This window comes from Thamnophis elegans, chromosome 14 (assembly GCF_009769535.1).
Source record: "Thamnophis elegans isolate rThaEle1 chromosome 14, rThaEle1.pri, whole genome shotgun sequence".
NCBI lineage: Eukaryota > Metazoa > Chordata > Lepidosauria > Squamata > Colubridae > Thamnophis > Thamnophis elegans.
The window spans coordinates 12,952,768-12,975,082 of record NC_045554.1 but is presented as its reverse complement, the minus strand read 5'-3'; the positions used below and the strand labels follow the sequence as shown (position 1 = coordinate 12,975,082).

General features: G+C 44.1%; 1 protein-coding gene across 2 annotated transcripts in view; it reads left to right on the top strand.

Annotated features, from left to right (window-relative positions):
* Positions 1–22,315, top strand: part of RHOT2 (ras homolog family member T2) — a 42,216-nt gene that overhangs the window by 2,007 nt on the left and 17,894 nt on the right. The window contains exons 2-11 of one of the 2 annotated variants that reach the window (XM_032230969.1): positions 7,773–7,831; positions 8,467–8,548; positions 11,176–11,219; positions 13,504–13,557; positions 14,811–14,854; positions 16,432–16,540; positions 17,373–17,474; positions 18,455–18,553; positions 19,533–19,641; positions 20,672–20,792. In XM_032230969.1, the coding sequence (XP_032086860.1) occupies positions 7,773–7,831; positions 8,467–8,548; positions 11,176–11,219; positions 13,504–13,557; positions 14,811–14,854; positions 16,432–16,540; positions 17,373–17,474; positions 18,455–18,553; positions 19,533–19,641; positions 20,672–20,792 (823 nt within the window). Of the gene's footprint in view, positions 1–7,772; positions 7,832–8,466; positions 8,549–11,175; positions 11,220–13,503; positions 13,558–14,810; positions 14,864–16,431; positions 16,541–17,372; positions 17,475–18,454; positions 18,554–19,532; positions 19,642–20,671; positions 20,793–22,315 lie in introns of both variants that reach the window. The other variant, XM_032230968.1, reaches the window with a different exon arrangement.

The following is a 22,315-nucleotide window of genomic DNA, read 5'->3' as shown; positions in this document are numbered from 1 at the left end:
AACACTGAAGAAATGACACTTGGCTACAATGTAAAGTAGTGAGTATGTTGTTGTTAGTTGTGAAGTCGTGTCCAACCCATTGCGACTCCATGGACAACATTTTTCCAGGCCTTCCTGTCCTCTGCCATCCCCTGGAGTCCATTGAAGCTCACGCCGACTGCTTCGGTAACTCCATCCAGCCATTTCATTCTCTGTTGTCCTCTTCTTCTCTTGCCCTCTGTCTTTCCAGCATGAGGCTCTTCTCCAAGGAGTCCTTCCTTCTCATTAGGTGGCCAAAGTCTTTTGAGTTTCTCTTCAGGATCTGGCCTTCTAAAGAGCAGTCATCTAAAGAGCAGTCAGGGTTCATCTCCTCTAGGACTGACCGGTTGGATGGCCTTGCAGTCCAAGGGACTCGCTGGAGTCTTCTCCAGCACCAGAGTTCAAAGGCCTCCATTCTTTGGCTCTCAGCCTTTCTTATGGTCCAATACAGTTTGTATAATGGTGCAAATGTGCTGTCCCCTCAAAATAACGCAACACACGTCCATTAATGTCTAAACTGCATGCCTTTATCTTTTTAATCTGTTGATTGTTTTTATATTTTTTAATGGCTGTGAGCTGTCCAGAGTTGTTGGAAGTCAAGGAGGCATATGCATTTGACATATGATTGTGGTTCATCGCATAGTCAGCCAGATGTTTGGAGTGGAATTGACATTTTTACACCCCCCCTTTAAGTCCTTTCCAAGGACCTGGGTTAAGACAGATGTTGTTTGAAGGCATTAAAGGTGGGATCATGGGATGTAAGCTGTTCCAAGTCAAGCCAATCTTCTGCAATTGACTGATTGGGATTTTGTCAACGTTGATGGTGTTCAATTGGTGCTCCAGATATTTTGGGATTGCATCCCAGGTGCCTAATCACTATTGGTCCTTTCTTTCTTTGGCCAAGGTCATTCTACTTCTATGTGGAGATCTTTGTATTTTATGATTCACTTCTTTCTCTTTTAGTCTGTCTGTCTCTGTCTGTTTATCTATTATCTATTTCTCTATCATGATATCTATTTATCATCTATATCATCTATCATCTCTATCATTTATCATCTTTCCTTCTCTCTCTCTCATCTATTTATCTACCTACCTATCTGATTAATATATTTTGCCTTTTGCAAAACCACATCCAGTAACATTCAATGTTATCTTAAACTATTTTCCGTATGTTCTTCTCTAGTCCTTTTCTCCAGGATTTTGATTATGACATGTACTGTCATGTCCACTATCCAGACTTTTTTAGTCTTTCTTATTGACAGTTGTTAAGTCTAGGGGTGATGTGGCAATTCTTCAGCACTTTAATTTCTTCATTTTATATGCTTTTAACTGACATAATCTAAAAATTGTCCTAGATTACAGCAGTTTTGTATTTATTTCGTAATTAAATAAATAAATACCAATCGAGAGACCTGATCCTAAAATATCCTGACATCTTTGCTGCAGCAGTCCAACCCGATTATAATTTATAGACTAACTGAAGGACGTGGGCAGAGGATATCTGGCAAAATTGTTCTAAAAGGCTCTTTGCAAAATAATATGGAAAGCAGGATCTTTCATCTGACACTATGGTCTCTGGCTTGTGGTGCTGATATATATGTATTTTCAGGTTGCTGCAACTCTTTGGCACTAATATTGAATTTTTCATTCATATTTAATCTTTGCTAAACGCTTACATTATTTCTTAGTTCACTTATGTCAGAATCCATTTATAATCAGAATCCTGGAGAAAAGGTAGAACAACTTATAGAAAATAGTTTAAGATAACATAGAATGCTACTGGATGTGGTTTTGTAAGATAGAAAATATATTAATGAGAGTGAGAGAGATATGATAGATAGATAGATAGATAGATAGATAGAGAGAGAGAGAGAGAGAGAGAGAGAGATATGTATAGATAGATAGATAGAGAGAGAGAGAGAGAGAGAGAGAGAGAGGGAGAGATGATGGATTAGATAGATAGAGATAGGTAGAGAGAGAGAGAGAGAGAGATACATACATACATACATACATACATACATACATACATACAGTAGCTAGCTAGCTAGCTAGCTACATAGATAGATACATAGATACATAAAGAATGGTTGCAGTAATTATTGAAAAGAAGAAGGGGTGTCATTAAAGCAGTCTTCCAATATTTGAGGGGCTGCCACAAAGAAGAGGGAGTCAAGCTAATCTCCAAAGCACCTGAGGGCAGGACAAGAAGCAACGGATGGAAACTAATCAAGGAGAGAAACAACTTAGAACTAGGGAGAAATTTGCTAAAAGTCAGAACAAATAATCAGTGGGACAACTTGCCTCCAGAAGTTGTGGGTGCTCCAACACTGGAGTTTTTAAAGAAGAAAATAACCATTTGTCTGAAGTGGGCTAGGGTCTCCTGCTTGAGCAGGAGGTTGGACTAGAAGACCTCCAAGGTCCCTTCCATTTCTCTTATTCTGAACAATCAGAATAAATGAGCGATCAGGAACGAAATGACGGAGAAGAGCAACTTTTTGTATTATAGTAGCTGAGAGGGGGATGAGGAGGTTCAGATCTCACATCTGAGGGGACCATCTCAGTTGCAATGTGGAGATCATCTCAGTTCCCTTGCTACTTTCCAGAGTCATCTGAGGCAGAGGTAGTTTATGGAGGATTGTTTGCACAAGAGTAAATGGTGACCTGAAGGTTTGTTCCCTCTGGGCTCGCTACTTTGCAGGTAATGATAGGAAAAATAGGTTGGAAAATCTGCTGCAGATGTAAAAAAAAAACTTTCCTTTATATCATGTCTAAGTCATCTTTGGATAAAGGAGGGAATACGAATTGTCCTCCACTTACGACCGATGATTGGGGCCCAGATTTCTTGTTGTAAATCATTGCAGGGAGAAGCCAAGACAGATTCAGTTTTTCCACCGTGTTTCCTAAAATTCATTTTTAATTTTTTTCATTCGGTCGTATTAATTTTTCTTTACGCAAATCATACGGCTTGTTCAATAAATGCAGCTGCAGATGGCGACTGTGTGATTATTGCGGGATGCTGCAACCGATGGTCAATGCGAGCCAGCGCTCAAATGGTGATTAAGTGATTGTGAGGATCTGTAGTGCGATGATTGTTAAGACAATACAGTATGCACTGATTGCTAAGACAGGCTGTAAATCAGTTTCTCAAAGGTCATTGTAACTTTGAGCTTCTCATTGAACAAAGGGTTGTTGGCCGAGGGGGTAGGAAATTTGGGGAGTCGAAGGGCACAACCTTAGAGTTGCCAAAGGTTGAGACACCCCTGATATAGAGCCCATGGAGCCGCAGTGGTGTAGTGGTTAAAGTGCAGTACTGCAGGCTACCTCTGCTGACTGCCGGCTGCCTGCAATTTGGCAGTTCGAATCTCACCAGGCCCAAGGTTGACTTAGCCTTCCATCCTTCCAAGGTGGGTAAAATGAGGACCCAGATTGCTGGGGGCAAGAGGCTGACTTTGTAAACCACTTAGCTAGAGGGCTGTAAAAGCACTGTGAAGCGGTATATAAGTCTAAAGGCTATTGCTCTTCCTTCCTCCCTCCCTCCCTCCTTCCTTCCTTCCTCCCTTCCTTCCTTTCTTCCTTCCACAGAGCACAGTGGTTACAATGCAGCATTTCAGGCTAACTGCTTACTGCCAGGAGTTCGATCTTGACCAGCTCAAGGTTGACTCAGCCTCCCATCCTTCCAAGGTGGATAAAATACGGAACCAGATTGTTGGGTGCAATAGGCTGATTCTGTAAACTGCTTAGAGAGGGTTGTAAAGCACTCTGAAGCGGTATATAAGTCTAAGGGCTATTGCCCTTCCTTTTCCCCTTCCTTCCTTCCACGGTGCACAGTGGTTAGTAATGCAGCATTTGAGGCTAACTACTCACTACCAGCAGTTTGGTCCCGAACGGCTCAAGGATGACTCAGCCTTCCATCCTTCCAAGGTCAGTGAAATGAGGACCCAGATGGTTGGGGTCAAGAGGCTGACTCTGTAAGCTGCTTAGAGAGGGCTGGAAAAAGCACTGTGGAGCAGTATATAAGTCTAAGTGCTATATGACAACTCACCATGGCCAACGTGCTGCAGGAGAACTCACTGCAAGACAAGAGTCACACTAATATCAAAGTAATGGTGGGATGGAATCATTAAAGAAAGGATGCAAAAGGAGGGACAGAATAAAATATGAATGGCAAAAATTAAAATATTTTTAAATTTTATTTTAAATGATGAAAAAGAAATTGTTACATTGTCCTGTGGTGAGTTGGCTGCAGTGAGTTGGCCATGGCAACTTGTCCCAAGTTCCCACTGATAAAGCATATATAATGTTTGTCTTTTGGGTAGAAAGGCCCAATTAAAAACTCAGTGAACCCAGTAGGGTAATGAAATCACTTCCTCTCACTTTCACCCAATTTATTTCTCGTGCTGTTCGTGGGTTTTAAAATAATAATGTGGAGGAGAGGAACCTCTTGAGCAAAGACAGAATGTCCATGCGAAGAAACTGTTCTGCAGACATGGAGCTGCAGACAGGAACTCAGTGTCCGGAACAGAAATCCTAACCTTTCAGGAAGGAAAATGATTAAAAGTCAATATCTAGGTGTGAAATCAGGGTGGGACTGAATGAGTTGTTTGAAAGCCAGAGAGGTAAAACATTTCCTGCTTTTCTTTTCTTGTGGAGAGGGAGGAGAGAGATGGAAGGGGAAAGAGAGAGATGGAAGGAGACAGGGGAGGCAGAGATGGAAAAAGAGATGGAAGGGGAAAGAGAGATGGAAGGAGAGAAATGAATGGGAGGAGAGAGATGGAAAGAGTTGGAAGGAGAGGTGGGGAGGAGAGAGTTGGAAGGAGAGGCGGGGAGGGAGAGGGGGGAGGAGAGGAGAAAGAGATGGAAAGAGAGAGAAAGAGATACAAAGAGAGAGTTGGTAGGAGAGAGAGAGGTGGAGAGAGGGAGGAGCGGAGAGAGATAAAAGGGGAGAGACAGAGGAGAGAGAGATAGAAAGAGAGATGGAAGGAGAGGGAGAGAGGGAGGAGAGGAGAGAGGGATGGAAAGAGAGAGGGGGAAAGAGGGGGAAGGAGAGGAGAAAGAGCTGGAAAGAGAGAGAGATAGAAAGAGAGAGATGCAAAGAGAGAGTTGGAAGGAGAGAGAGAGATTCTGTTTTTCCTTTTATTTCTTCCAATAAAGCCATTCCGTCTGGGAGTTTTATAATAAGGCTTCTTCATAGTACGTCAGAGTACCATTGTTAACCTAGTTGCAACTCATTTTAAGCAGCCTTTTCTATCTTTTTAAATTAATAGGATCAAACCTGAAGTAGTGCTGCAGAGCCCCAGTTGACCATTTAACAGCCTGAATCTGCCCCCCAAAAAATCAGCTTGCAGTGTTCATGTTAAAGCCAATCAATCGGATATTTGTTCAAAATACAAAAGTGGTGACTCAGATACGAAACTGGGCTATAAGTCTCTTTTGGGGGACAATGTCCAAAAACCTCTCCATAAATAAAAGCTGAAAGCTTTTCCCCAAGGCTTGCTGATGCTCCAATGTTGCCACTTTTTCTTTTTAATGGCTGACTTGATGGAGCTTCTCTCGGGAACATGACCATTCTACCATGGAGATGCCTTCCATGACGAACACTGTCAGTGTTCCAAATATCATCCAGAATTAAATCAGAGTTCCAGGCAGAGCTTTCATCAAAGTTCCAATTTAATAAGTTTGGTACAAACTGTGGAATACCCGAATCTGAAAGCTTCCTGGGTTTCCACAGTTTGTACCAACATGTCTCTCTTATTAAATTGGAACTTTGATGAAAGCTCTTGCCTTGAACTCTGATTTAATTCTGGATGATATTTGGAAAGCTAACATTAACCCGAATCTGAAAGTTTCCTGGATTTCCTTCCCAGTTGAAAGTTCAAGACTTTGCCCCCACAACCACAAGCCCATTACATGGTCCAATCTTCCTCTGCAATGCTGGCATTTCCACCTATCTAGTTCCGGTCAGGTGCAGAGGTGCGGAGACAAAAGATGACCTTGGGTCTCTAGAAAGGAATGTTTTATTTTGACAACAACACATTCTACAATTCTACTCCTTCCTATTCCCCCTCCCAATTATTCACTAATGAAACAGCATAGAAAAATAATTGTTTGTGTAGCAGGCCAAAGATCCCAAAAGGAATATGACTGCAGGCCTTACAAACACTTAGTTTCATGCCCTTCTAGAGCCAATCTCAGAAAAAATGTCTTTCCTCTGAGCAAACAGATTGTTTTAGAACAGGGGTGGGTACCTCCTAGAACAGTGTTGGCAAACCTTTTTGGCACCGAGGGGCAAAACGGGAGCGTGCACATGGACACGTATGTGCCAGAAACCGCAAGAGCAGCCACTGGATGCACATGCGTGTGTGCTTGGAAGATGATCTTCTGGTTTCCGGCACGCACATGTGCACCCGCCAGCTGGTCTTCGTACGCACATGCGTGCCAGAAACCAAAAGAACATGCATGCACATCGGCTGTCTGCTCTTCCAATTTCCAGCGCTTCTGCACGTGGAAAGAACCCAAAAGAGCAACAGGCAACGGTTCGCGTGCCCAGAGAGATGGCTGTGCATGCCACTTCCGGCACACGTGCCATAGGTTCGCTGTCATGGCCTTAGATGCTTCAAACTCTAGCTCTGATCATGACTGGCAATTCATTAATTTCCTTTTGGCTGGAACGTGATAGAGTAGAGTAGAGTAGAGTAGAGTAGAGTAGAAATTGGAATGGAATGGAATACAATAGAATAGAATGGAAATATGGAATTGAAAGGAATGGAATAGAATAGAATGGAAATGGAATAGAATAGAATGGAAATATGGAAAGGAATGAAATGGAATGGAAATATGAAAAGGAATGAAACAGAATGGAAATATGGAATGGAATAGAATAGAATGGAAATATGGAAATGAATGAAATGGAATGGAAATATGGAATGGAATAGAATAGAATGGAAATATGGAATGGAAAAGAATGGAATGGAATGGAAATATGGAATGGAATGGAAATATAGAATGGAAAGGAATAGAATGAAATGGAAATATGGAAAGGAATGAAATGGAATGGAATAGAATAGAATGGAAATATGGAATGGAAAGGAATGGAATGGAAAGGAATAGAATAGAATGGAAATATGGAATGGAATGGAATAGATTGGAAATATGGAAAGGAATATAATGGAAATATGGAATGGAATTGAATGGAATGGAAATATGGAATGGAAAGGAATAGAATGGAAATATGGAATGGAATGGAAATATGGAATGGAATAGAATGGAATGGAAATATGGAATGGAATGGAATGGAAATATGGAATGGAATGGAAATATGGAAAGGAAAGGAGTAGAGTAGAGTAGAATAGGAGCCTGTTCCCAGTGTGCGCATGCGAAGAGTTGCCAGACAAAGGGAAGAGCTAAAGAACAGGGGTCAATTTGGGAGTAAGGCCACAGGTGGACGATGAATGGCCCCTCCCATATGGAACAAAAGAGGAGCAAAAGGAAAGTGGAGTTTGCAGGAGACCATTAGTTCGCTTAATTGGTTCATGACTCTCCAAGACTCCTTGCCAAGTTCTGCAGATACCAGCCTGGCAGCTCTTCAAGCCAGAGAAGGTCTGTGACTGTAAATCCTCCCTCGAAAGACTTTGCTGGACATGAATGAGCAGAATTCACAGTCAATTAATAAAAGGGTTTTTTGTCTGAACAAGGAGTTTGCTGAATGGTCATAAGACAAGGATTGCCTGTAACTATATTGCTTCTCTCCCTTATAGCCCAAGTGGGAAAAACATCCTTGATCATGGCTCTAGTGGGTGAGGAATTCCCTGAAGAGGTGAGTAACGGTTGCTATTATTCTTTTATTCTGCCTTATTCTTATTATCTTACTAGGTAATAACCCTGCATTGCCCAGGTATTTATTCATAGAGGAAAAATGTCCGGACCAAACATAATTTCTAATTTTTTCCTTACCAGAGGGAACCTCCTTGTGGAGTACTGTGAAGCTGTTACCACAGCAACTCCACTATGCTGTACAGCAGAAGCTATTTCATGGCAGTACAGTAGAAGCCATTTTAAGGCACAACAGGCTGTATCTTAACAGAACACACACACCTGTCTTACTCCCACAGTATTTTTTTCCAGCGAGTAAGTCATCTATGTACCAGGTTTGGTTGAAATTGCCGGAGGCGTTCCAGAAATATGCTACCATTTTTATAGAGAGATTCTTATAGCATTAAAACTTTCCCATAGAAATTTATAAGCAGGACAAAGAGTGTAAATAAAAGTACATTACGACATACAAGCAAGAGAAGAAGAAACCTCATGGGTTCTTCTCTCAGGACAGTAATGACCCAGGATGGTGGTTATTGTCTTGTCAACTATTTTTAAATCTAAAGTCTACACATAATATAAATTCAAACAAGCCTTTATCATCTGAGTTACGCCAGAGATAAACCTTCTTCACCCCAGGTTCCCCCTCGGGCGGAAGAGATCATCATTCCTGCAGACGTCACTCCTGAGAAGGTTCCCACCCACATTGTAGACTATTCAGGTATGTCACAGACATAAATGGCAGGTGATTTTTCTGACTAAGAAGCCAGGATTTTGCAACAAGCCATGCCACATGGCAGTAGACCACAGCACGGTTTTCTGTGATGCTTGTGAGTTCAAGGGTTGGAATTCAGATTGGATGTTTTTTTCCTTCCCTTCTGTATTTGCACCATTTTATTTTTGTTGGTTTATTTGTATCCTGCCTTTATTATTTTTGCAAATACCTCAAGGAGGCAGACATATCCACCGCACCTTCCTCCTCCTATTTTCCCCACTGTCAGCCTCTGCTTCGCTACTTGCTTTCGGCTGCCATTGAAACGGGGAGGGAGGGGCATGGTATTTGGGTGGGGAAGTATTCAGTACAGGAGTGGTTGTAAAAAGGGAGTTGTTCTCACCATCTACTGCGCATGCTGCAGATAGTGGATTTGCCACCAAGGCCAACTGTCCAGCATACCAACCTGATGATGCTTTTTGAAGATGGAACCCACATGACACCTGAGGGGTGTGCGGATTGGACTATGGGATGGGGTTACCAGGGGGAAGGAGTTGGGTCACCTATTGATGTCTATGATTACACGCGCTTTTGCCTTAGATCTTGCTTTGCTTAGCTGCTATCTACTCATAACCAGTAAAAGTACTCTTAATTCTGCAAAATGGAGCTGAGTGGTTTCTTTCTTGGTTACTGAGGGAGGCTGCCCTGACACCCACAATAACCACCTTGTCAGGTGTGTTGAGTTGGGAGAGAGTGACTGGCCCAAAGTCACTCAGCTACTTTTCATGGCTAAGGCAGGACTTGAACACACTCTCTCCTGCTTTCTAGCCTGATGCCTTAACCACTAGACCAGCGATGGCGAACCTTTTTTGGCTCGTGTGCCATAAGCAGGGGGAGCGCTGGGGGGGGGTTGTGCACAGGCTTGCTGCACCCATAATGCAATGCGCAACACCCCCCCCCCACAGCGTGCATCGTGCATGACAGGCACTCCCCCGCCCCCATTTTTTGCATTCCTTTTTTTGCCATCCCCAGACTCCAGAGGGTTTTTAGGAGCTTGGGGAGAGCAAAAATAGCCTCCTCCGCCCCCTCCGGAGGCTTCAGGAGCTTCCCTGAAGCCTCCGGAGTGCAAAAACCGGCGACTTCCGTTTTGCTCATAGGGCCGGTTTAAGCCCTCCGGAGCCTTCAGGGGCCTTCCAGACGCTTCCCTGAAGGCTCTAGAGGACGAAAATTGACCCCACAAGCAAACTGGAAGTCACTTCGGGTTTCTTGTAGGGCCGTTTTTAGTCGTCCGGAGCCTTCAGGGACCTTCAGGAAGTGACTTCCGGTTTGTCCGTTGGGTCATTTTTCATCCTCCAGAGCCTTCAGGGAAGCCTCCAGAAGGCCCCTGAAGACTCCAGAGGGCTTAAACCGGCCCTACGAGAAACCGGAAGTCTGTTCCTGAATTTTCTGTTTGCCCGTAGGGTCGGTTTTTTGCTCCTGAAGCCTCCAGGGGGGGGGGCTGTTTTCACCCTCACCAGGCTCCTATAAAGCATCTGGAGCCTGGGGAGGGCAAAAAATGGCTTTAAAAAAGGTGGCACGCTAGCCAGCTGACAGGGGCAACGCCTCGCGTGCCCTGATAAATGGCTCCACGTGCCACCTGTGGTATGCATGCCATAGGTTCGTCATCCCGGCACTAGACCAAACTGGCTCTCTACCATCCCGTACCATACCTTAAAGTGGGCATTGTGCAAAAGTTCATTCTGGCTCTGAGCAATAGACAAGGCCAACCTGGTTCCACGGTGGCCTTAACATCCTGTCTATGGTGGATTGGTTGCTTCTCACTTTGCATATGTCTGAAAGGTTGCAGAGCCAAATAGCAATAGCCCTTAGATTTATATACCGCTTCATGGTGCTTTTACTGCCCTCTCTAAGCGGTTTACAGAGTCAGCCTCTTGCCCCCAACAATCTGGCTCCTCATTTTGCCAACCTCGGAAGAAGGAAGGCCGAGTCAACCTGGAGCTTGGTGAGATTTGAACTACTGGCATAGCCAACCTAGAATACTGCATTCAAACCAGTGATGGGTTCCGGATTCCGTGCAACCGTTACGGTGCAACGGGGCCTGGCGTCCACCACATGAACGTGCACAGCACACGGGCCCAGCGCACCCATGTATACTTACCATCTGCAACACTCCAGCTGCTTGGCAGAGTGTCGCGCAGGCGCCAAGCGAGAAGCCCCAAAGAGGTCAAATAAAGTTAAGGATGCTGGGCAGGTGGGTGGGCCCTCCGGAGCACCATACTGGAACAGTACCCAGTGCTGGCAGGCACTGGTATACCCATACCAGTCATAACCCACCACTGATTCTAACCATAGGAAGGAAGAAAAGGAAGGAAGGAAAAGAGCAATAGCACTTACACTATATACCGCTTCATAGGGCTTTACAGCCCTTCGCTAAGCAGTTTACAGAGTCAGCCTCTTGCCCCCAACAATCTGGGCCCTCATTTTGCCCACCTCAGAAGGATGGAAGACTCAGTCATCCAGGAGCCTGGTGAGATTTGAACTGTCAAATTGCAGGCAGCCGGCAGGCAGCAGAAGTAGGCTGCAGTACTGCAATCTAACCACTGCACCAATGTGGCTCATTTTGTTTCTCCTTTCAGAAGCCGAACAGACAGACGAAGAGCTCCAAGAAGAGATTGCCAAGGTGATCCCAAGATCTGAAGGAGTTCCCCTCCCCTTCCTCTCTTTACCTCTCTGAACCTAGACACCAAAACTCTTCCCAAATCCCTCCCAAAGCCTGCTGGGGATTAACCTGATCTGTTTTATCTTCACTTCATTCATGCTTGCCAGCAGTAGAGCTATGGGGGTTTAACCTACCAGCTTTAGAGAGAAGCAGGCAGAAGACTCAGGGGAGGAGCAGGCCACAAGTCCCTCCTTCTTTGCAGGGAGCATGAGTCACTTAGCTTCAGCCTGGTTACCATATATATATATACAGCTGTGTTGCCATGGGAAGCCCCAAGCGATGTCATAAAGCACAATGGACATTCAGTTGCAGAGAGGGACATACCAGCCCCCTGCATATGGAGAAAAAAGAAGAAGAGGGACTTGGCCTATATCCTAAAGGCAGGACAAGAAGCAATGGGTGGAAACCAATCCAGGAGAGAAGCAACCGAGAACTAAGGAGAAATCTGGACAGACAGACAAATATGGACAGAGAGATAATAGATTAGAGAGAGAGAGAGAGAGAGAGAGAGAGAGAGATACAGATAGACAGATGATAGATTAGATAGATACCATATTTTTCAGAATATAAGACACACCTTTCCCCCCAAAAAAGAGTGAAAATGTGGGTGCGTCTTACACACTGAATACAGCAGTATCCAAAACCCCGCCCCCTTTGCAAAAATGGCCGTGCATAGCTTTTAGGAGGCTTCCAGAGTGCTCCTGGGTGACTGGGGAGGGCAAAAAGGAGCAAAAACGGGCTGTTTTTTGTTCGGTTTTGCCTCCCAGCCCCAGGAGCACTCTACAAGCCTCCTAAATGCTATGCATGCCTCTCTCTCTCTTTTTTTTTTTACAAAAAGCAGGCCCATTTTTGGGAGGTCTGCAGAATGCAAAAACTTTTTTTAAAATTTGCCTCTTCAAAATCTTGGTGCGTCTTATACTCAAAATACGATAGATAGATAGATAGATAGATAGATAGATAGATAGATAGATAGATAGATAGATGATAGATAGATAGATAGATAGATAGATAGATAGATAGATAGATAGATAGATAGATAGAGATAGACATAAAGAACATTTGCAGTAATTGTCTAGTTAGTGAAAACAAGAAGGGATGTCATGAAAACAGTCTTCCAATATTTGAGGGGCTGCCACAAAGAAGAGGGGGTCCACTTATTCTCCAAAGCACCTGAGGGCAGGACAAGAAGCAATTGGTAGAAACTAATCAAGGAGAGAAGCAACTTAGAACTAAGGAGAAATTTAAAACCATTAATCAGTGGAACAGCTTGCCTCCAGAAGTTGTGAATGCTCCAACCCTGGAAGTTTTCAAGAAGAGATTGGACAACCAGTTTGTTTGAAATGGTACAGGATCTCTCCTTCTTGAAGTGGGGGGGGAGTATTAGATTGGAAGACCTCCAAAGTCCCTTCCACTTCTATTCTAAGAAGTAGCATATTAGAGAGTAAGATCTCTGTTTTATCCCCACTACATGGACCAAACCAAAAATTCAACTCCCGAGGAAGGCTAAAACTACTTTTATTAAGACAGGCTTTTGCAAGTTTGATTGTGTCCCCCTCTTCCTTCTTGTGTCCCATATGAATCAGGGAGGAAACTGCACAAGCATCTTGCAAGTGTTATCTCACAGTTCTGGATTTTGTTTTTTAAAAAATGGCCCCTTTTACCTGGGTAACAGTTCCTCCATATTTCTGTCAAGGTCATTTTTCTTTCTATGCCAGGGTTGTCAAACTCAAGGCCCCTGGGACTGCCATGGACACAGTGAAGAATCTGCTTGCTGGGGCCTCTGCCAGCAAAAATGGAACTTGGGAAGTCTACGGATGGCTTTCCCAAGGTCAGTTTTCGCTGGCAGAGGGTTGCAGGAGGCCGTCGCAGTGGAAAACTGAGCTTGAGAGCCCGTTTTCGCTGGCAGAGCGCTTGGGCCACCACAGGCGCCCCCCCCCCCCGACACAAGTGACGACGTGGTCAAACACAGCCCTGATGCGGCCCTTGATGAAGTTGAGTTTGACATCCCTGTTCTCACTCAGCAGAAGCATCTCTTTGCCATGCTGGTAGTCATAAATGGAGGGCGTTGTTGACATGTGCCAACTCACTAGGGCAATGCATTCAAGCTGTAGTTGGCTCGTGTCGATGTTGCTAAACCCAACATTGGAATGTGTGTTCTTTGCAACAAAAACAATCTGGAGAAGAGCTTCGAGATGGAAATTTCTGTGCATTCGTTAGAGCCCTCTCCCACTTTTCTCCCTTTCAGGCCAATGTGGTGTGCATGGTCTATGACGTCACAGAAGAGGCCACCATTGACAAGGTAACATCAACAGGCCTCTAAGCTGCCCATTCACAAGTCCACCATTGCACTGCTCCCTGCTTTGAATTTCCTAGGCAAGGCCCTATGAATGTTTGTGTTGTGGCCTGTTGGTTACAGGCCCCTTCAGTAGCTCAATCAGAGGAGGCGGAGGAGGAGGCATTGGAGTCAGGGTCAGCAGCAAGGCAACCCGAGATCTCAGGGGGAAGAGGGAATGGAGCTGGCAGAGAGACAGAGACGGAGTCTTGGCCATCCATCAGCCTTCAGATGGAGAGTCAACAGCTCTGGGGTGGCTGAGGAGGAAGAGGAAGAACAGCTGGGTCCGATGCCTGACACGCGGATGCGCAGAAGGCAGAGGAGAGGAGAGCAGTGGAAATCTATGAGCTGGTCTTTGGCAAGGAAGAGCCACTGCTGCTAGCGAAGCCCCACCCTAGCTCTGGGGATAAAAGGCAGGGGGCAGAGATGAATAGATGTGGCAGACTATTCATCTTCCGGCCGGATGGCCTTGTTAGACTGTGTTGAGAAGAAAACTTTTTCCCAGGCATTCCTAATAAAGGAGTCTTTTCAGTTCACTTCAGAGGGTTTGTTATGTTTGGGGAGCTGGCTCAGAACAATGTATGTGTCAGTGTTCCAAATATCATGCAGAATTAAATCAGAGTCCAAAGCAGAGCTATCCTTAAAGTTCCAATTTAATAAGACAGACATGTTGCCACATCTGTGGAATCCCAAATCTAAAAGCTTCCTGGGATTCCACCCAGTTGAAAGTTCATGATCTTATCCCCACACCCATAAATCCATCACATGGTCCAATCTTCGGCCACGCTGGCATCTCCACCCAGCTGGTTCCAGTCAGATGCAGAGGTGCAGAGACAAAAGATGACCTTGGGCTTCTAGAAAGGAATGACAACAACACATTCCACAATTCTACTCCTTTCTATTCCCCCTCCCAATTACTACACTAATGAAGCAGCATAATGAAATAATAGAGAGTGTAGCAGGCCAAAGTTCCTAAAAAGGAATATGACTGCAGGCCTTACATCATGAGTTCCTCTCTGCATCTCATGATGTTTCTTTGAAGGGCATCTGTTGCATTGGATGGAGGATGAATCTCAGCTGGAGCTTTTGGGGGGGGGGGACTTGATGGTGTGGTTAGACTTGGGTGTCTCCTCCAGGGCTTATTTCTTAAAAATTGAGGAATGAGTTAGGGATGCGGAGATTCTCCCACCCATTTGCTTTTCCCTTCCTTGTTTCCCCAGATTCGGACAAAATGGATTCCGATGGTGAATGGTGGCATTGAGAGGTGTGCCAGGTATCTAAAGTCCTTCAGAGCAGGTTGGGGTGTGCATATAAAAAGAATGTGTACAAGATGTTTTACAGATGGCATTTTCCACCGGCAAGGTTGACAAAGACGTTTAAAGACAAATCAGCGAAATGTTGGAAATGCCACCAGCCACCAGGGTTGTATTATCTATCATATGTGGTGAATATGCATAAAAGCCCAAAAATATTGGATAAAAATATGTACATGGTTGGAGGAGATGATACAACAGCATATTGATCTGAAACTTGAATTATTTTTGTTGGGAATTTTACCAGAAACTTACAGTAAAGAAATATATACTTGATAATCACTGCAATAACTCCAGCTAGGATTGTATTTGCATAAAATTGGGGGGGGGGGGATGAAGTGATCCCTATATGGATGAGAATGTGATTAGAAAAATATTAGAATGTGCATAAATGAATAGGTTGAAATTGAATGAATGAATACTTGAAATTAAAGAGAAGGAACAATCTGATTATTATGACATATGGGAATTATTTTATCAATGGTTTAAAGAATAAATATGAAAAGTGGAAAAAAGCAGAGGAGTGAAACAGAAAATGTTTTTAACAAACTTAAATAAGTAAAGAGGATTGTTATAGTAAGGTATGGTATATATTAGTATTAGTATTAAGGTAAGAATAGATAAAATAATAAATATGGCAGTAAACTAATGGTTATTGTATAAAATATTTGCACAAAATAGATGTTTAAACATTGTTTAATGGAAGATAGTGTTTGAATTAAAATAAAAATTTAAAAAGTGGGTTGGAGTGTGTTGGCTCGCATGGGCCCCTGTTAATAAATCCCTTGGGGGGGGGGGCTCAGCTGCGCAGCGACTTATGGATTCTGGATCTGTTGGGCTTTTCTCCCCATGCCATCCCACTCCACTCCCTTTCTGCCGCCTTCACTACAGCCTCTCCCCCTGTTGTGGCCCACCGGCAGCAGAATCAAACAGGGAGGAGGTTGGGGAGGAGCATGGGCCAGACCTGGGGGCTGAGGAAAGCTCAGATGAGGGCTCTGCATCAGAGGCAGAGAGGAAATTAGACAGCAGTGAGGCAGAGAAACAGCTGGAGCCTGTTCCCAGTGTGCGCATGCACAGAGCTGCCAGAAGACAAGAACAACAGAAAGCAGGATCGATTTGGGAGTAAAGCCACACCTTGGAGGTGATTGGCCCCTCCCATAGGAAACAAAAGAGGAGCAAATGGGGAGTGGGTTTTTGTAGGAAACAATTCGTTCCTTCGGTTGTTTCAAGAGTGGACAGTTCTGTTTATGACCATAAGACACTCTGTGCCAAGTTTTGCCTTTTCCTGCGTTTGGAAGCGACTTATCTGGCAGCTCTCGAGGCGAGATAAGGTTCGTGTTGATAAATATTCCTCTGAAAGGAGACTGTTTGCTAAAGCCTTGTTGACTGTGAATGAAAGGAACTCACAGTCGTGTAAATAAAAGGAGTTTTGCCAGGACCCAGAGTCTGTTCCATGCTTGTTAAGGAAGCCTGGGTCAGAACACTCCCATCTTTGATGGGTTTCTCCAAAACTTTTCTTCTTTTCAAGGATCCCCATCATTCTTGTGGGAAACAAGTCCGACCTGCACACCGGGAGCTCCATGGAAACCATTCTGCCCATCATGAACCAGTTCTCTGAGATCGAGACCTGCGTGGAGGTGAGGAACTGTCCGGATGTTGGCAGGGAAATTGTACATACTGTATTTTTCGGACTATGCGACGCACTTTTTTGTCTCCCAAAAGGGGGTGAAAATTTCTGTGCTTCTTATAGACCAAATATTGTCAAAGCCCCGTTCACCAGCCGGCCATTTTTTGTACTCCGCACGGCCTTTTGGGGGGTTGTTTTCAGTCCATTTTCGAGACTCCTTTTGGCCCGATTTTTATGCTTTTTTCAGGTGCGTCTTATAATCTGAAAAATATGGTACATTTGATTGAGTGACGGAAAACTTGTTTATGATGGGTCCAAAACACTCTGGCCCATGGCCCACTCTCCGGGGAGGAGGGAATGGGACAACTTGACACAGGCAACTTGCTGCAGCCAATTCACCGCGTCCAACTTGCCTTGGGGACAACTCACTGCAGGACAGTTTAGCAATTCTATGTCATTATTTATAGGGACGTGGCGGCTCAGTGGCTAAGACGCTTTGCTGGTCAATCAGAAAGGTCAGCAGTTTGGCGGTTCAAATCCCTAGTGCCGTGTAACAGAGTGAGCTCCCAGCTTCTGCCAACCCAGCAGTTCGAAAGCACATAAAAATGCAAATAGAAAAATAGGAACCACCTTTGGTGGGAAGGTAACAGCGTTCCGTGTGCCTTCGGCGTTTAGTCATGCTGGCCACATGACCATGAAGACGTCTTCGGACAGTGCTGGCTCCTCGGCTTTGAAATGGAGATGAGCACCGCCCTCTAGAGTCAGGAACGACTAGCACAGATGTGCGTGGGGAACCTTTACCTTTTAATGAATCAACTTCTCTTTCCCTCTTTCTACACCAGTGTTCAGCAAAGAACCTGAAAAACATTTCTGAGCTCTTCTACTATGCCCAAAAAGCTGTCCTTCACCCAACTGCCCCTCTCTATGATCCAGAGGAGAAACAGGTAAACTTGTCTGAAATGGTATAGGGTTCCCTGTCTAGGCAGGGGCTTGGACTAGAAGACCTCCGTGGTCCCTTCCAACTCTCTTATTCTAAAGCATCTGCCTGATAATGTTGCAATTAGAGTAGAGCTGGCAGGGCTGGAATCCGTTAGACAAGCTTGCGTGAACTTTTAGTAAGTAAATTTCATTACATAAAAGTAAAAATGAGTGTGTCAACATCTACTTCACATTAAAATGCGCAGACATGAACAGGTTAACGCTCATTATTAAGGATAAAGAAAAAACTGAATATTTCTTGACGTGGGATGTATTTTATCGGAACAGGATTTAGAAAGGAGAAGATATAAAAAAGAGGACATGCTAATGTGGAGAGAATTTGATGATGAAGATTCTATGTACTATTGTAATTATATAGATATATAGGTCATAATTATATATGTTTTCTGAGCATATATATATATGCTTTGCACAGGTTACTTTTGGAAAGTGAGGGGAGCCGGATGTCAACTCTCTGTGTTGTCATGGGTACAGAATGAGTGGGAGTAAATTCCATGCATACTGTCGGCTGGAATGGGATCTCGGATTACTACTGCCGGTTGGGAGGGGTGTATCTTGGGTAACGTGATTTATGACACAGACTAAGGTGGGGGAAAGGAACAGGGGTAAAGTTCAGAAGCAGGTAGACAAAGCAAAGATTTGGCTGCGAATAAATCTTCCCTAATAAAGCTATCAATAAATCACTGGTTATTGTATTAAAACATTGGCTCGATTATTATGAATCAGTTACGGCATTGTTAGGAAACTTTACAATTGTGATTGAATGTTATAACAAATATGTGTAGATTTTGATTGTCTAAAACCCAGTGTTTGGTGGAAATGGAAAGTAATATAAATGAAATAAATAAAACATTGGGTGTGTGTGTGTGTGGAATCATCTACTTCATATTCCCTCTTTTTAAAATTGCACTTCTGTCCTTTTCAGTTAAGACCAGCATGTGCCCGAGCACTCACTCGCATTTTCACCATGTCTGATCAGGACAACAATCAAATCCTAAGTGATGAAGAGCTGAATTATTTCCAGGTACCATGTTGTTTTCAATGTGGGTTGGTGGTGGGGGAAGAAGCTGGAAAACTGTGTGTGTTCTCAGAACATCAAGAGAGCTTCAGATCATTATGCTTTCAATAGGCATAGATAGGGCAGATAGTCCTCAATTTACGACCACCATTGTGCCTGAAACTTCTATTTCTAAGCAGAATATTTCTTTAAGTGAGTTTTGCCCCATGTTAACCACCTTTCTTGCCACAGTTGTTAAATCACTGTGGTTGTCTTTTGACACTGTTTGTTTAAAGGACGCGGTGGCTCAGTGTATAATCTCTATAATCTATAATCTCTATCATCTCTATAGATGGATTATAGATATAGATGGATGGATGGATGGATGGATGGATGATAGACAGACAGACAGACATAGATATAGATATACTGATATATAGATAGATTTTAGATATATAGAGATAGACAGACAGATAGATACAGATAGATATAGATATAGCATATGTATGTGTACGGTAGGTGGCTCAGTGGCTAAGATGCTGAGTTTGTCGATCAGAAAGGTTGGCAGTTTGGTGGTTCGAATCCCTAGTGCCACATAACGGAGTGAGTTCCCATTACTTGTCCCAGCTTCTGCCAACCTAGCAGTTCAAAATGCAAGTAGAAAAATAGGGACCACCTGTCTTTGAATGTCCAACCACACGGCCAATAAAGTATTCTATTCTATACTACTCTACCCTACGCCACAGCACGCCACGCCATCCATTCTGTTCTTCATTCCAATATTCTATTCTATTATCTGTATTCCGTCTTCTCTTCTGTTCCATATTCCGTATTTTATTCTCAGTGTTCTGTTCTATTCCATTCTATTCTATTCATTGATTTTGAGAGAATTTGGAATATACCAAGCTTCCCAACAGCTGTTACCTCCTCTCTGAGTCAGTCTGATGCTTCTATTACTTCTTCATGTGGATAAGGAACTGACCTCCTTGCTTTTCTCGGGAAGTAGAAATCCTGCTTTGGAAACCCGTTGGCTCCTCAGGCTCTGGAAGATGTCAAAATGGTGGTGTGGAAGAACACGACAGACGGTGTCCAGGACAATGGCCTTACACTCAACGGTAAGTACAACAGTCCACTCCTCTTTAAGGAGCTGGCTCTGGAAATGTTACTTAAAAAAAGATGTTGAGACTCTAGAAATAGAGTGCAGGGAAAAGCAGCAAGGACGATTAGGGAACTGGAAGCTAAAACATAAAGAACAGTTGCTGGAATTGGATATGTCGGGTTTAATAAAAAGAAAGAGTAAGGATAATATGATAGCAGTGTTCCAATATTTGAGGGGCTGCCACAAAGAAATAGGGGGTTAACCTATTCTCCAAAGCACCCCAAGGCAGAAGCAATGGATGGAAACTAATGAAGGAAAGACGCAACCTAGAACTAAGGAGAAATTTCCTGACCGTGAGAACAGTTCATCAGTGGAACAGCTTGCCTCCAGAAGTTGTGAATGTTCCAACACTGGAGGTTTTAAAGAAGAGATTGGACAACCAAAGTGGTGTAGGTGTCAGCGTTCCAAGTATCATGTAGAATTAAATCAGAGTCCAAGGGAAAACGATCCTTAAAGTTCCAGTTTAATAAAGCAGACATCTTAGCACATCTATGTTAATCCCAATTCTGGAAATGACATCAGAATCCCACCCAGTTAAAAGTTCATGATCTTATCCCCACACACACAATCCATCACATGGTCCAATCTTCTTCCACTCTGGCATCTCCACCCAGCTGCTTCTGGTCAGGTGTAAAAGTGCGGAGACAAAAGATGACCTTGGTCTTCTAGAAAAGAATGATAGCAATACATTCCACAATCCAACTCTTGTCTATTCCCCCCTCCCATCAACTATACTAATGAAACAGCATAATGAAATAAGAGAAAGTGTGGCAGGCCAAAATTCTAAAAGGAATATAATTGCAGGCCTGACAAGAGGATTTCCTGCCTAAGCAGGGGATTGGACTAGAAGACCTCCAAAGTCTCCATGTTTGTTATTCTGTTGTGTTCTATGCTGTTGAGGTTGAGAAGACTCAAGTCTGTCCCCATGGGGTAGCTTTGCTGTAGTTGCCTCTTATGAATGATACTGCCCCCTTGTCTCTCCCCAGGCTTCCTTTTCCTCAACACCCTCTTCATCCAGAGAGGGCGTCACGAGACTACATGGACCATTCTCCGCCGCTTTGGCTATGACGATGCCCTGGAGCTGACCGATGACTATCTCTGCCCAGTGTGAGTCAACCTGATCTCTCCCGGGTTTTTAGGTTCCTGTAAAAGAGAAGCAGTACAGGAAGAGCCACAGTGGCTCAATGGTTAGAGTGCAGTACTGCAGGCTACTTCTGCTGACTGCCGGCTGACTGCAATTTGGCAGTTCGGATTTCACCAGGCTGACGGTTAGACACAGCCTTCCGTTCTTCTGAGGCTAGTAAAAGGAGAACTCAGATCGTTGGGGGCAAGAGGCTGACTCTGTAAACCGCTTAGAGGGGCTGTGAAGCGGTATATAAGTCTAAGTGTAATTGCTGTGGTTGATTGGATGTTGCATTAGGAGCCCTTATGGTGTGGTGGTTAGAATGTGATATTGCAGGCTGACTCTGCCCACAGCCTGAAGTTCAATCCTGACCAGCTCAAGGTTGACTCAGCCTTTCATCCTTCCAAGGTCGGTAAAATGAGGACCCAGATTGTTGGGGGCAAGTGGCTGACTCTGTAAACCGCTCAGAGAGGGCTGTAAAAGCACTGTAAAGTGGTATATAGTGATTATGGGGGTGCTGCAATGATCATAAGTGTGAAAAACAGCCATAAGCACATTTTTCAGTGCCGTTGTAACTTTTGAACGGTCGCTAAATGAAAGGTTGTAGGTTGATAACTACCTGTATTGCATTGCAGCAAGATTCTGGGGTCTCGGAGTGGCTAATGTTTGTAGTAGTTGGAAAATAGCAATAGTACTTAGACTTACATACCACTTCACAGTGCTTTTACAGCTCTCTCTAAGCGGTTTACAGAGTCAGCCTCTTTCCCCCAACAATCTGGGTCCTCATTTTACCCACCTTGGAAGGCTGAAAGGTTGTGTCAACCTTGAGCCAATCATGATTGAACTGCTGGCAGTGGGCTGAGTTAGCCTGCAATGCTGCATTCTAACCACTGTGCCACCAGGGCTTCTAATAACAATAGAACTTAGACATATACTGCTTCGCAGGTGTTTATAGATCTCTCTAAGCAGTTTACAGAGTCAGCCTCTTGCCCCCAACAATCTGGGTCCCCATTTTACCCCTCTCAGAAGGATGGAAGGCTAAGTCAACCTTGAGCCTGGTGAGATTCAAACTGCTGGCAGAGTTAGTCTGCAATACTACATTCTAACCACTACCACTATGGATGGATGGATGGATGGATGGATGGATGGAAGGAAGGAAGGAAGGAAGGAAGGAAGGAAGGAAGGATAAAAGAGAAAAGGAAGAGCAGTATCAATAGCACTTAGACGCATATACCGCTTCATAGTGCTTTTAGAGCCCTCTCTAAGTGGTTTACAGAGTCAGCCTTTTGCCCCCAACAATCTGGGTCCTGGTGAGATTCGAACTGCCAAATTGCAGGCAGCCAGCAGGCAGCAGAAGTAGCCTGCAGTATTGCATTCTAACCACTGTGCACCATGGATGGATGGATGGATGGATGGATGGATGGATGGATGGATGGAAGGAAGGAAAGGAAGGAAGGAAGGAAGGAAGGAAGGAAGGAAGGAAGGAAGGAAGGAAGGAAGGAAAAGA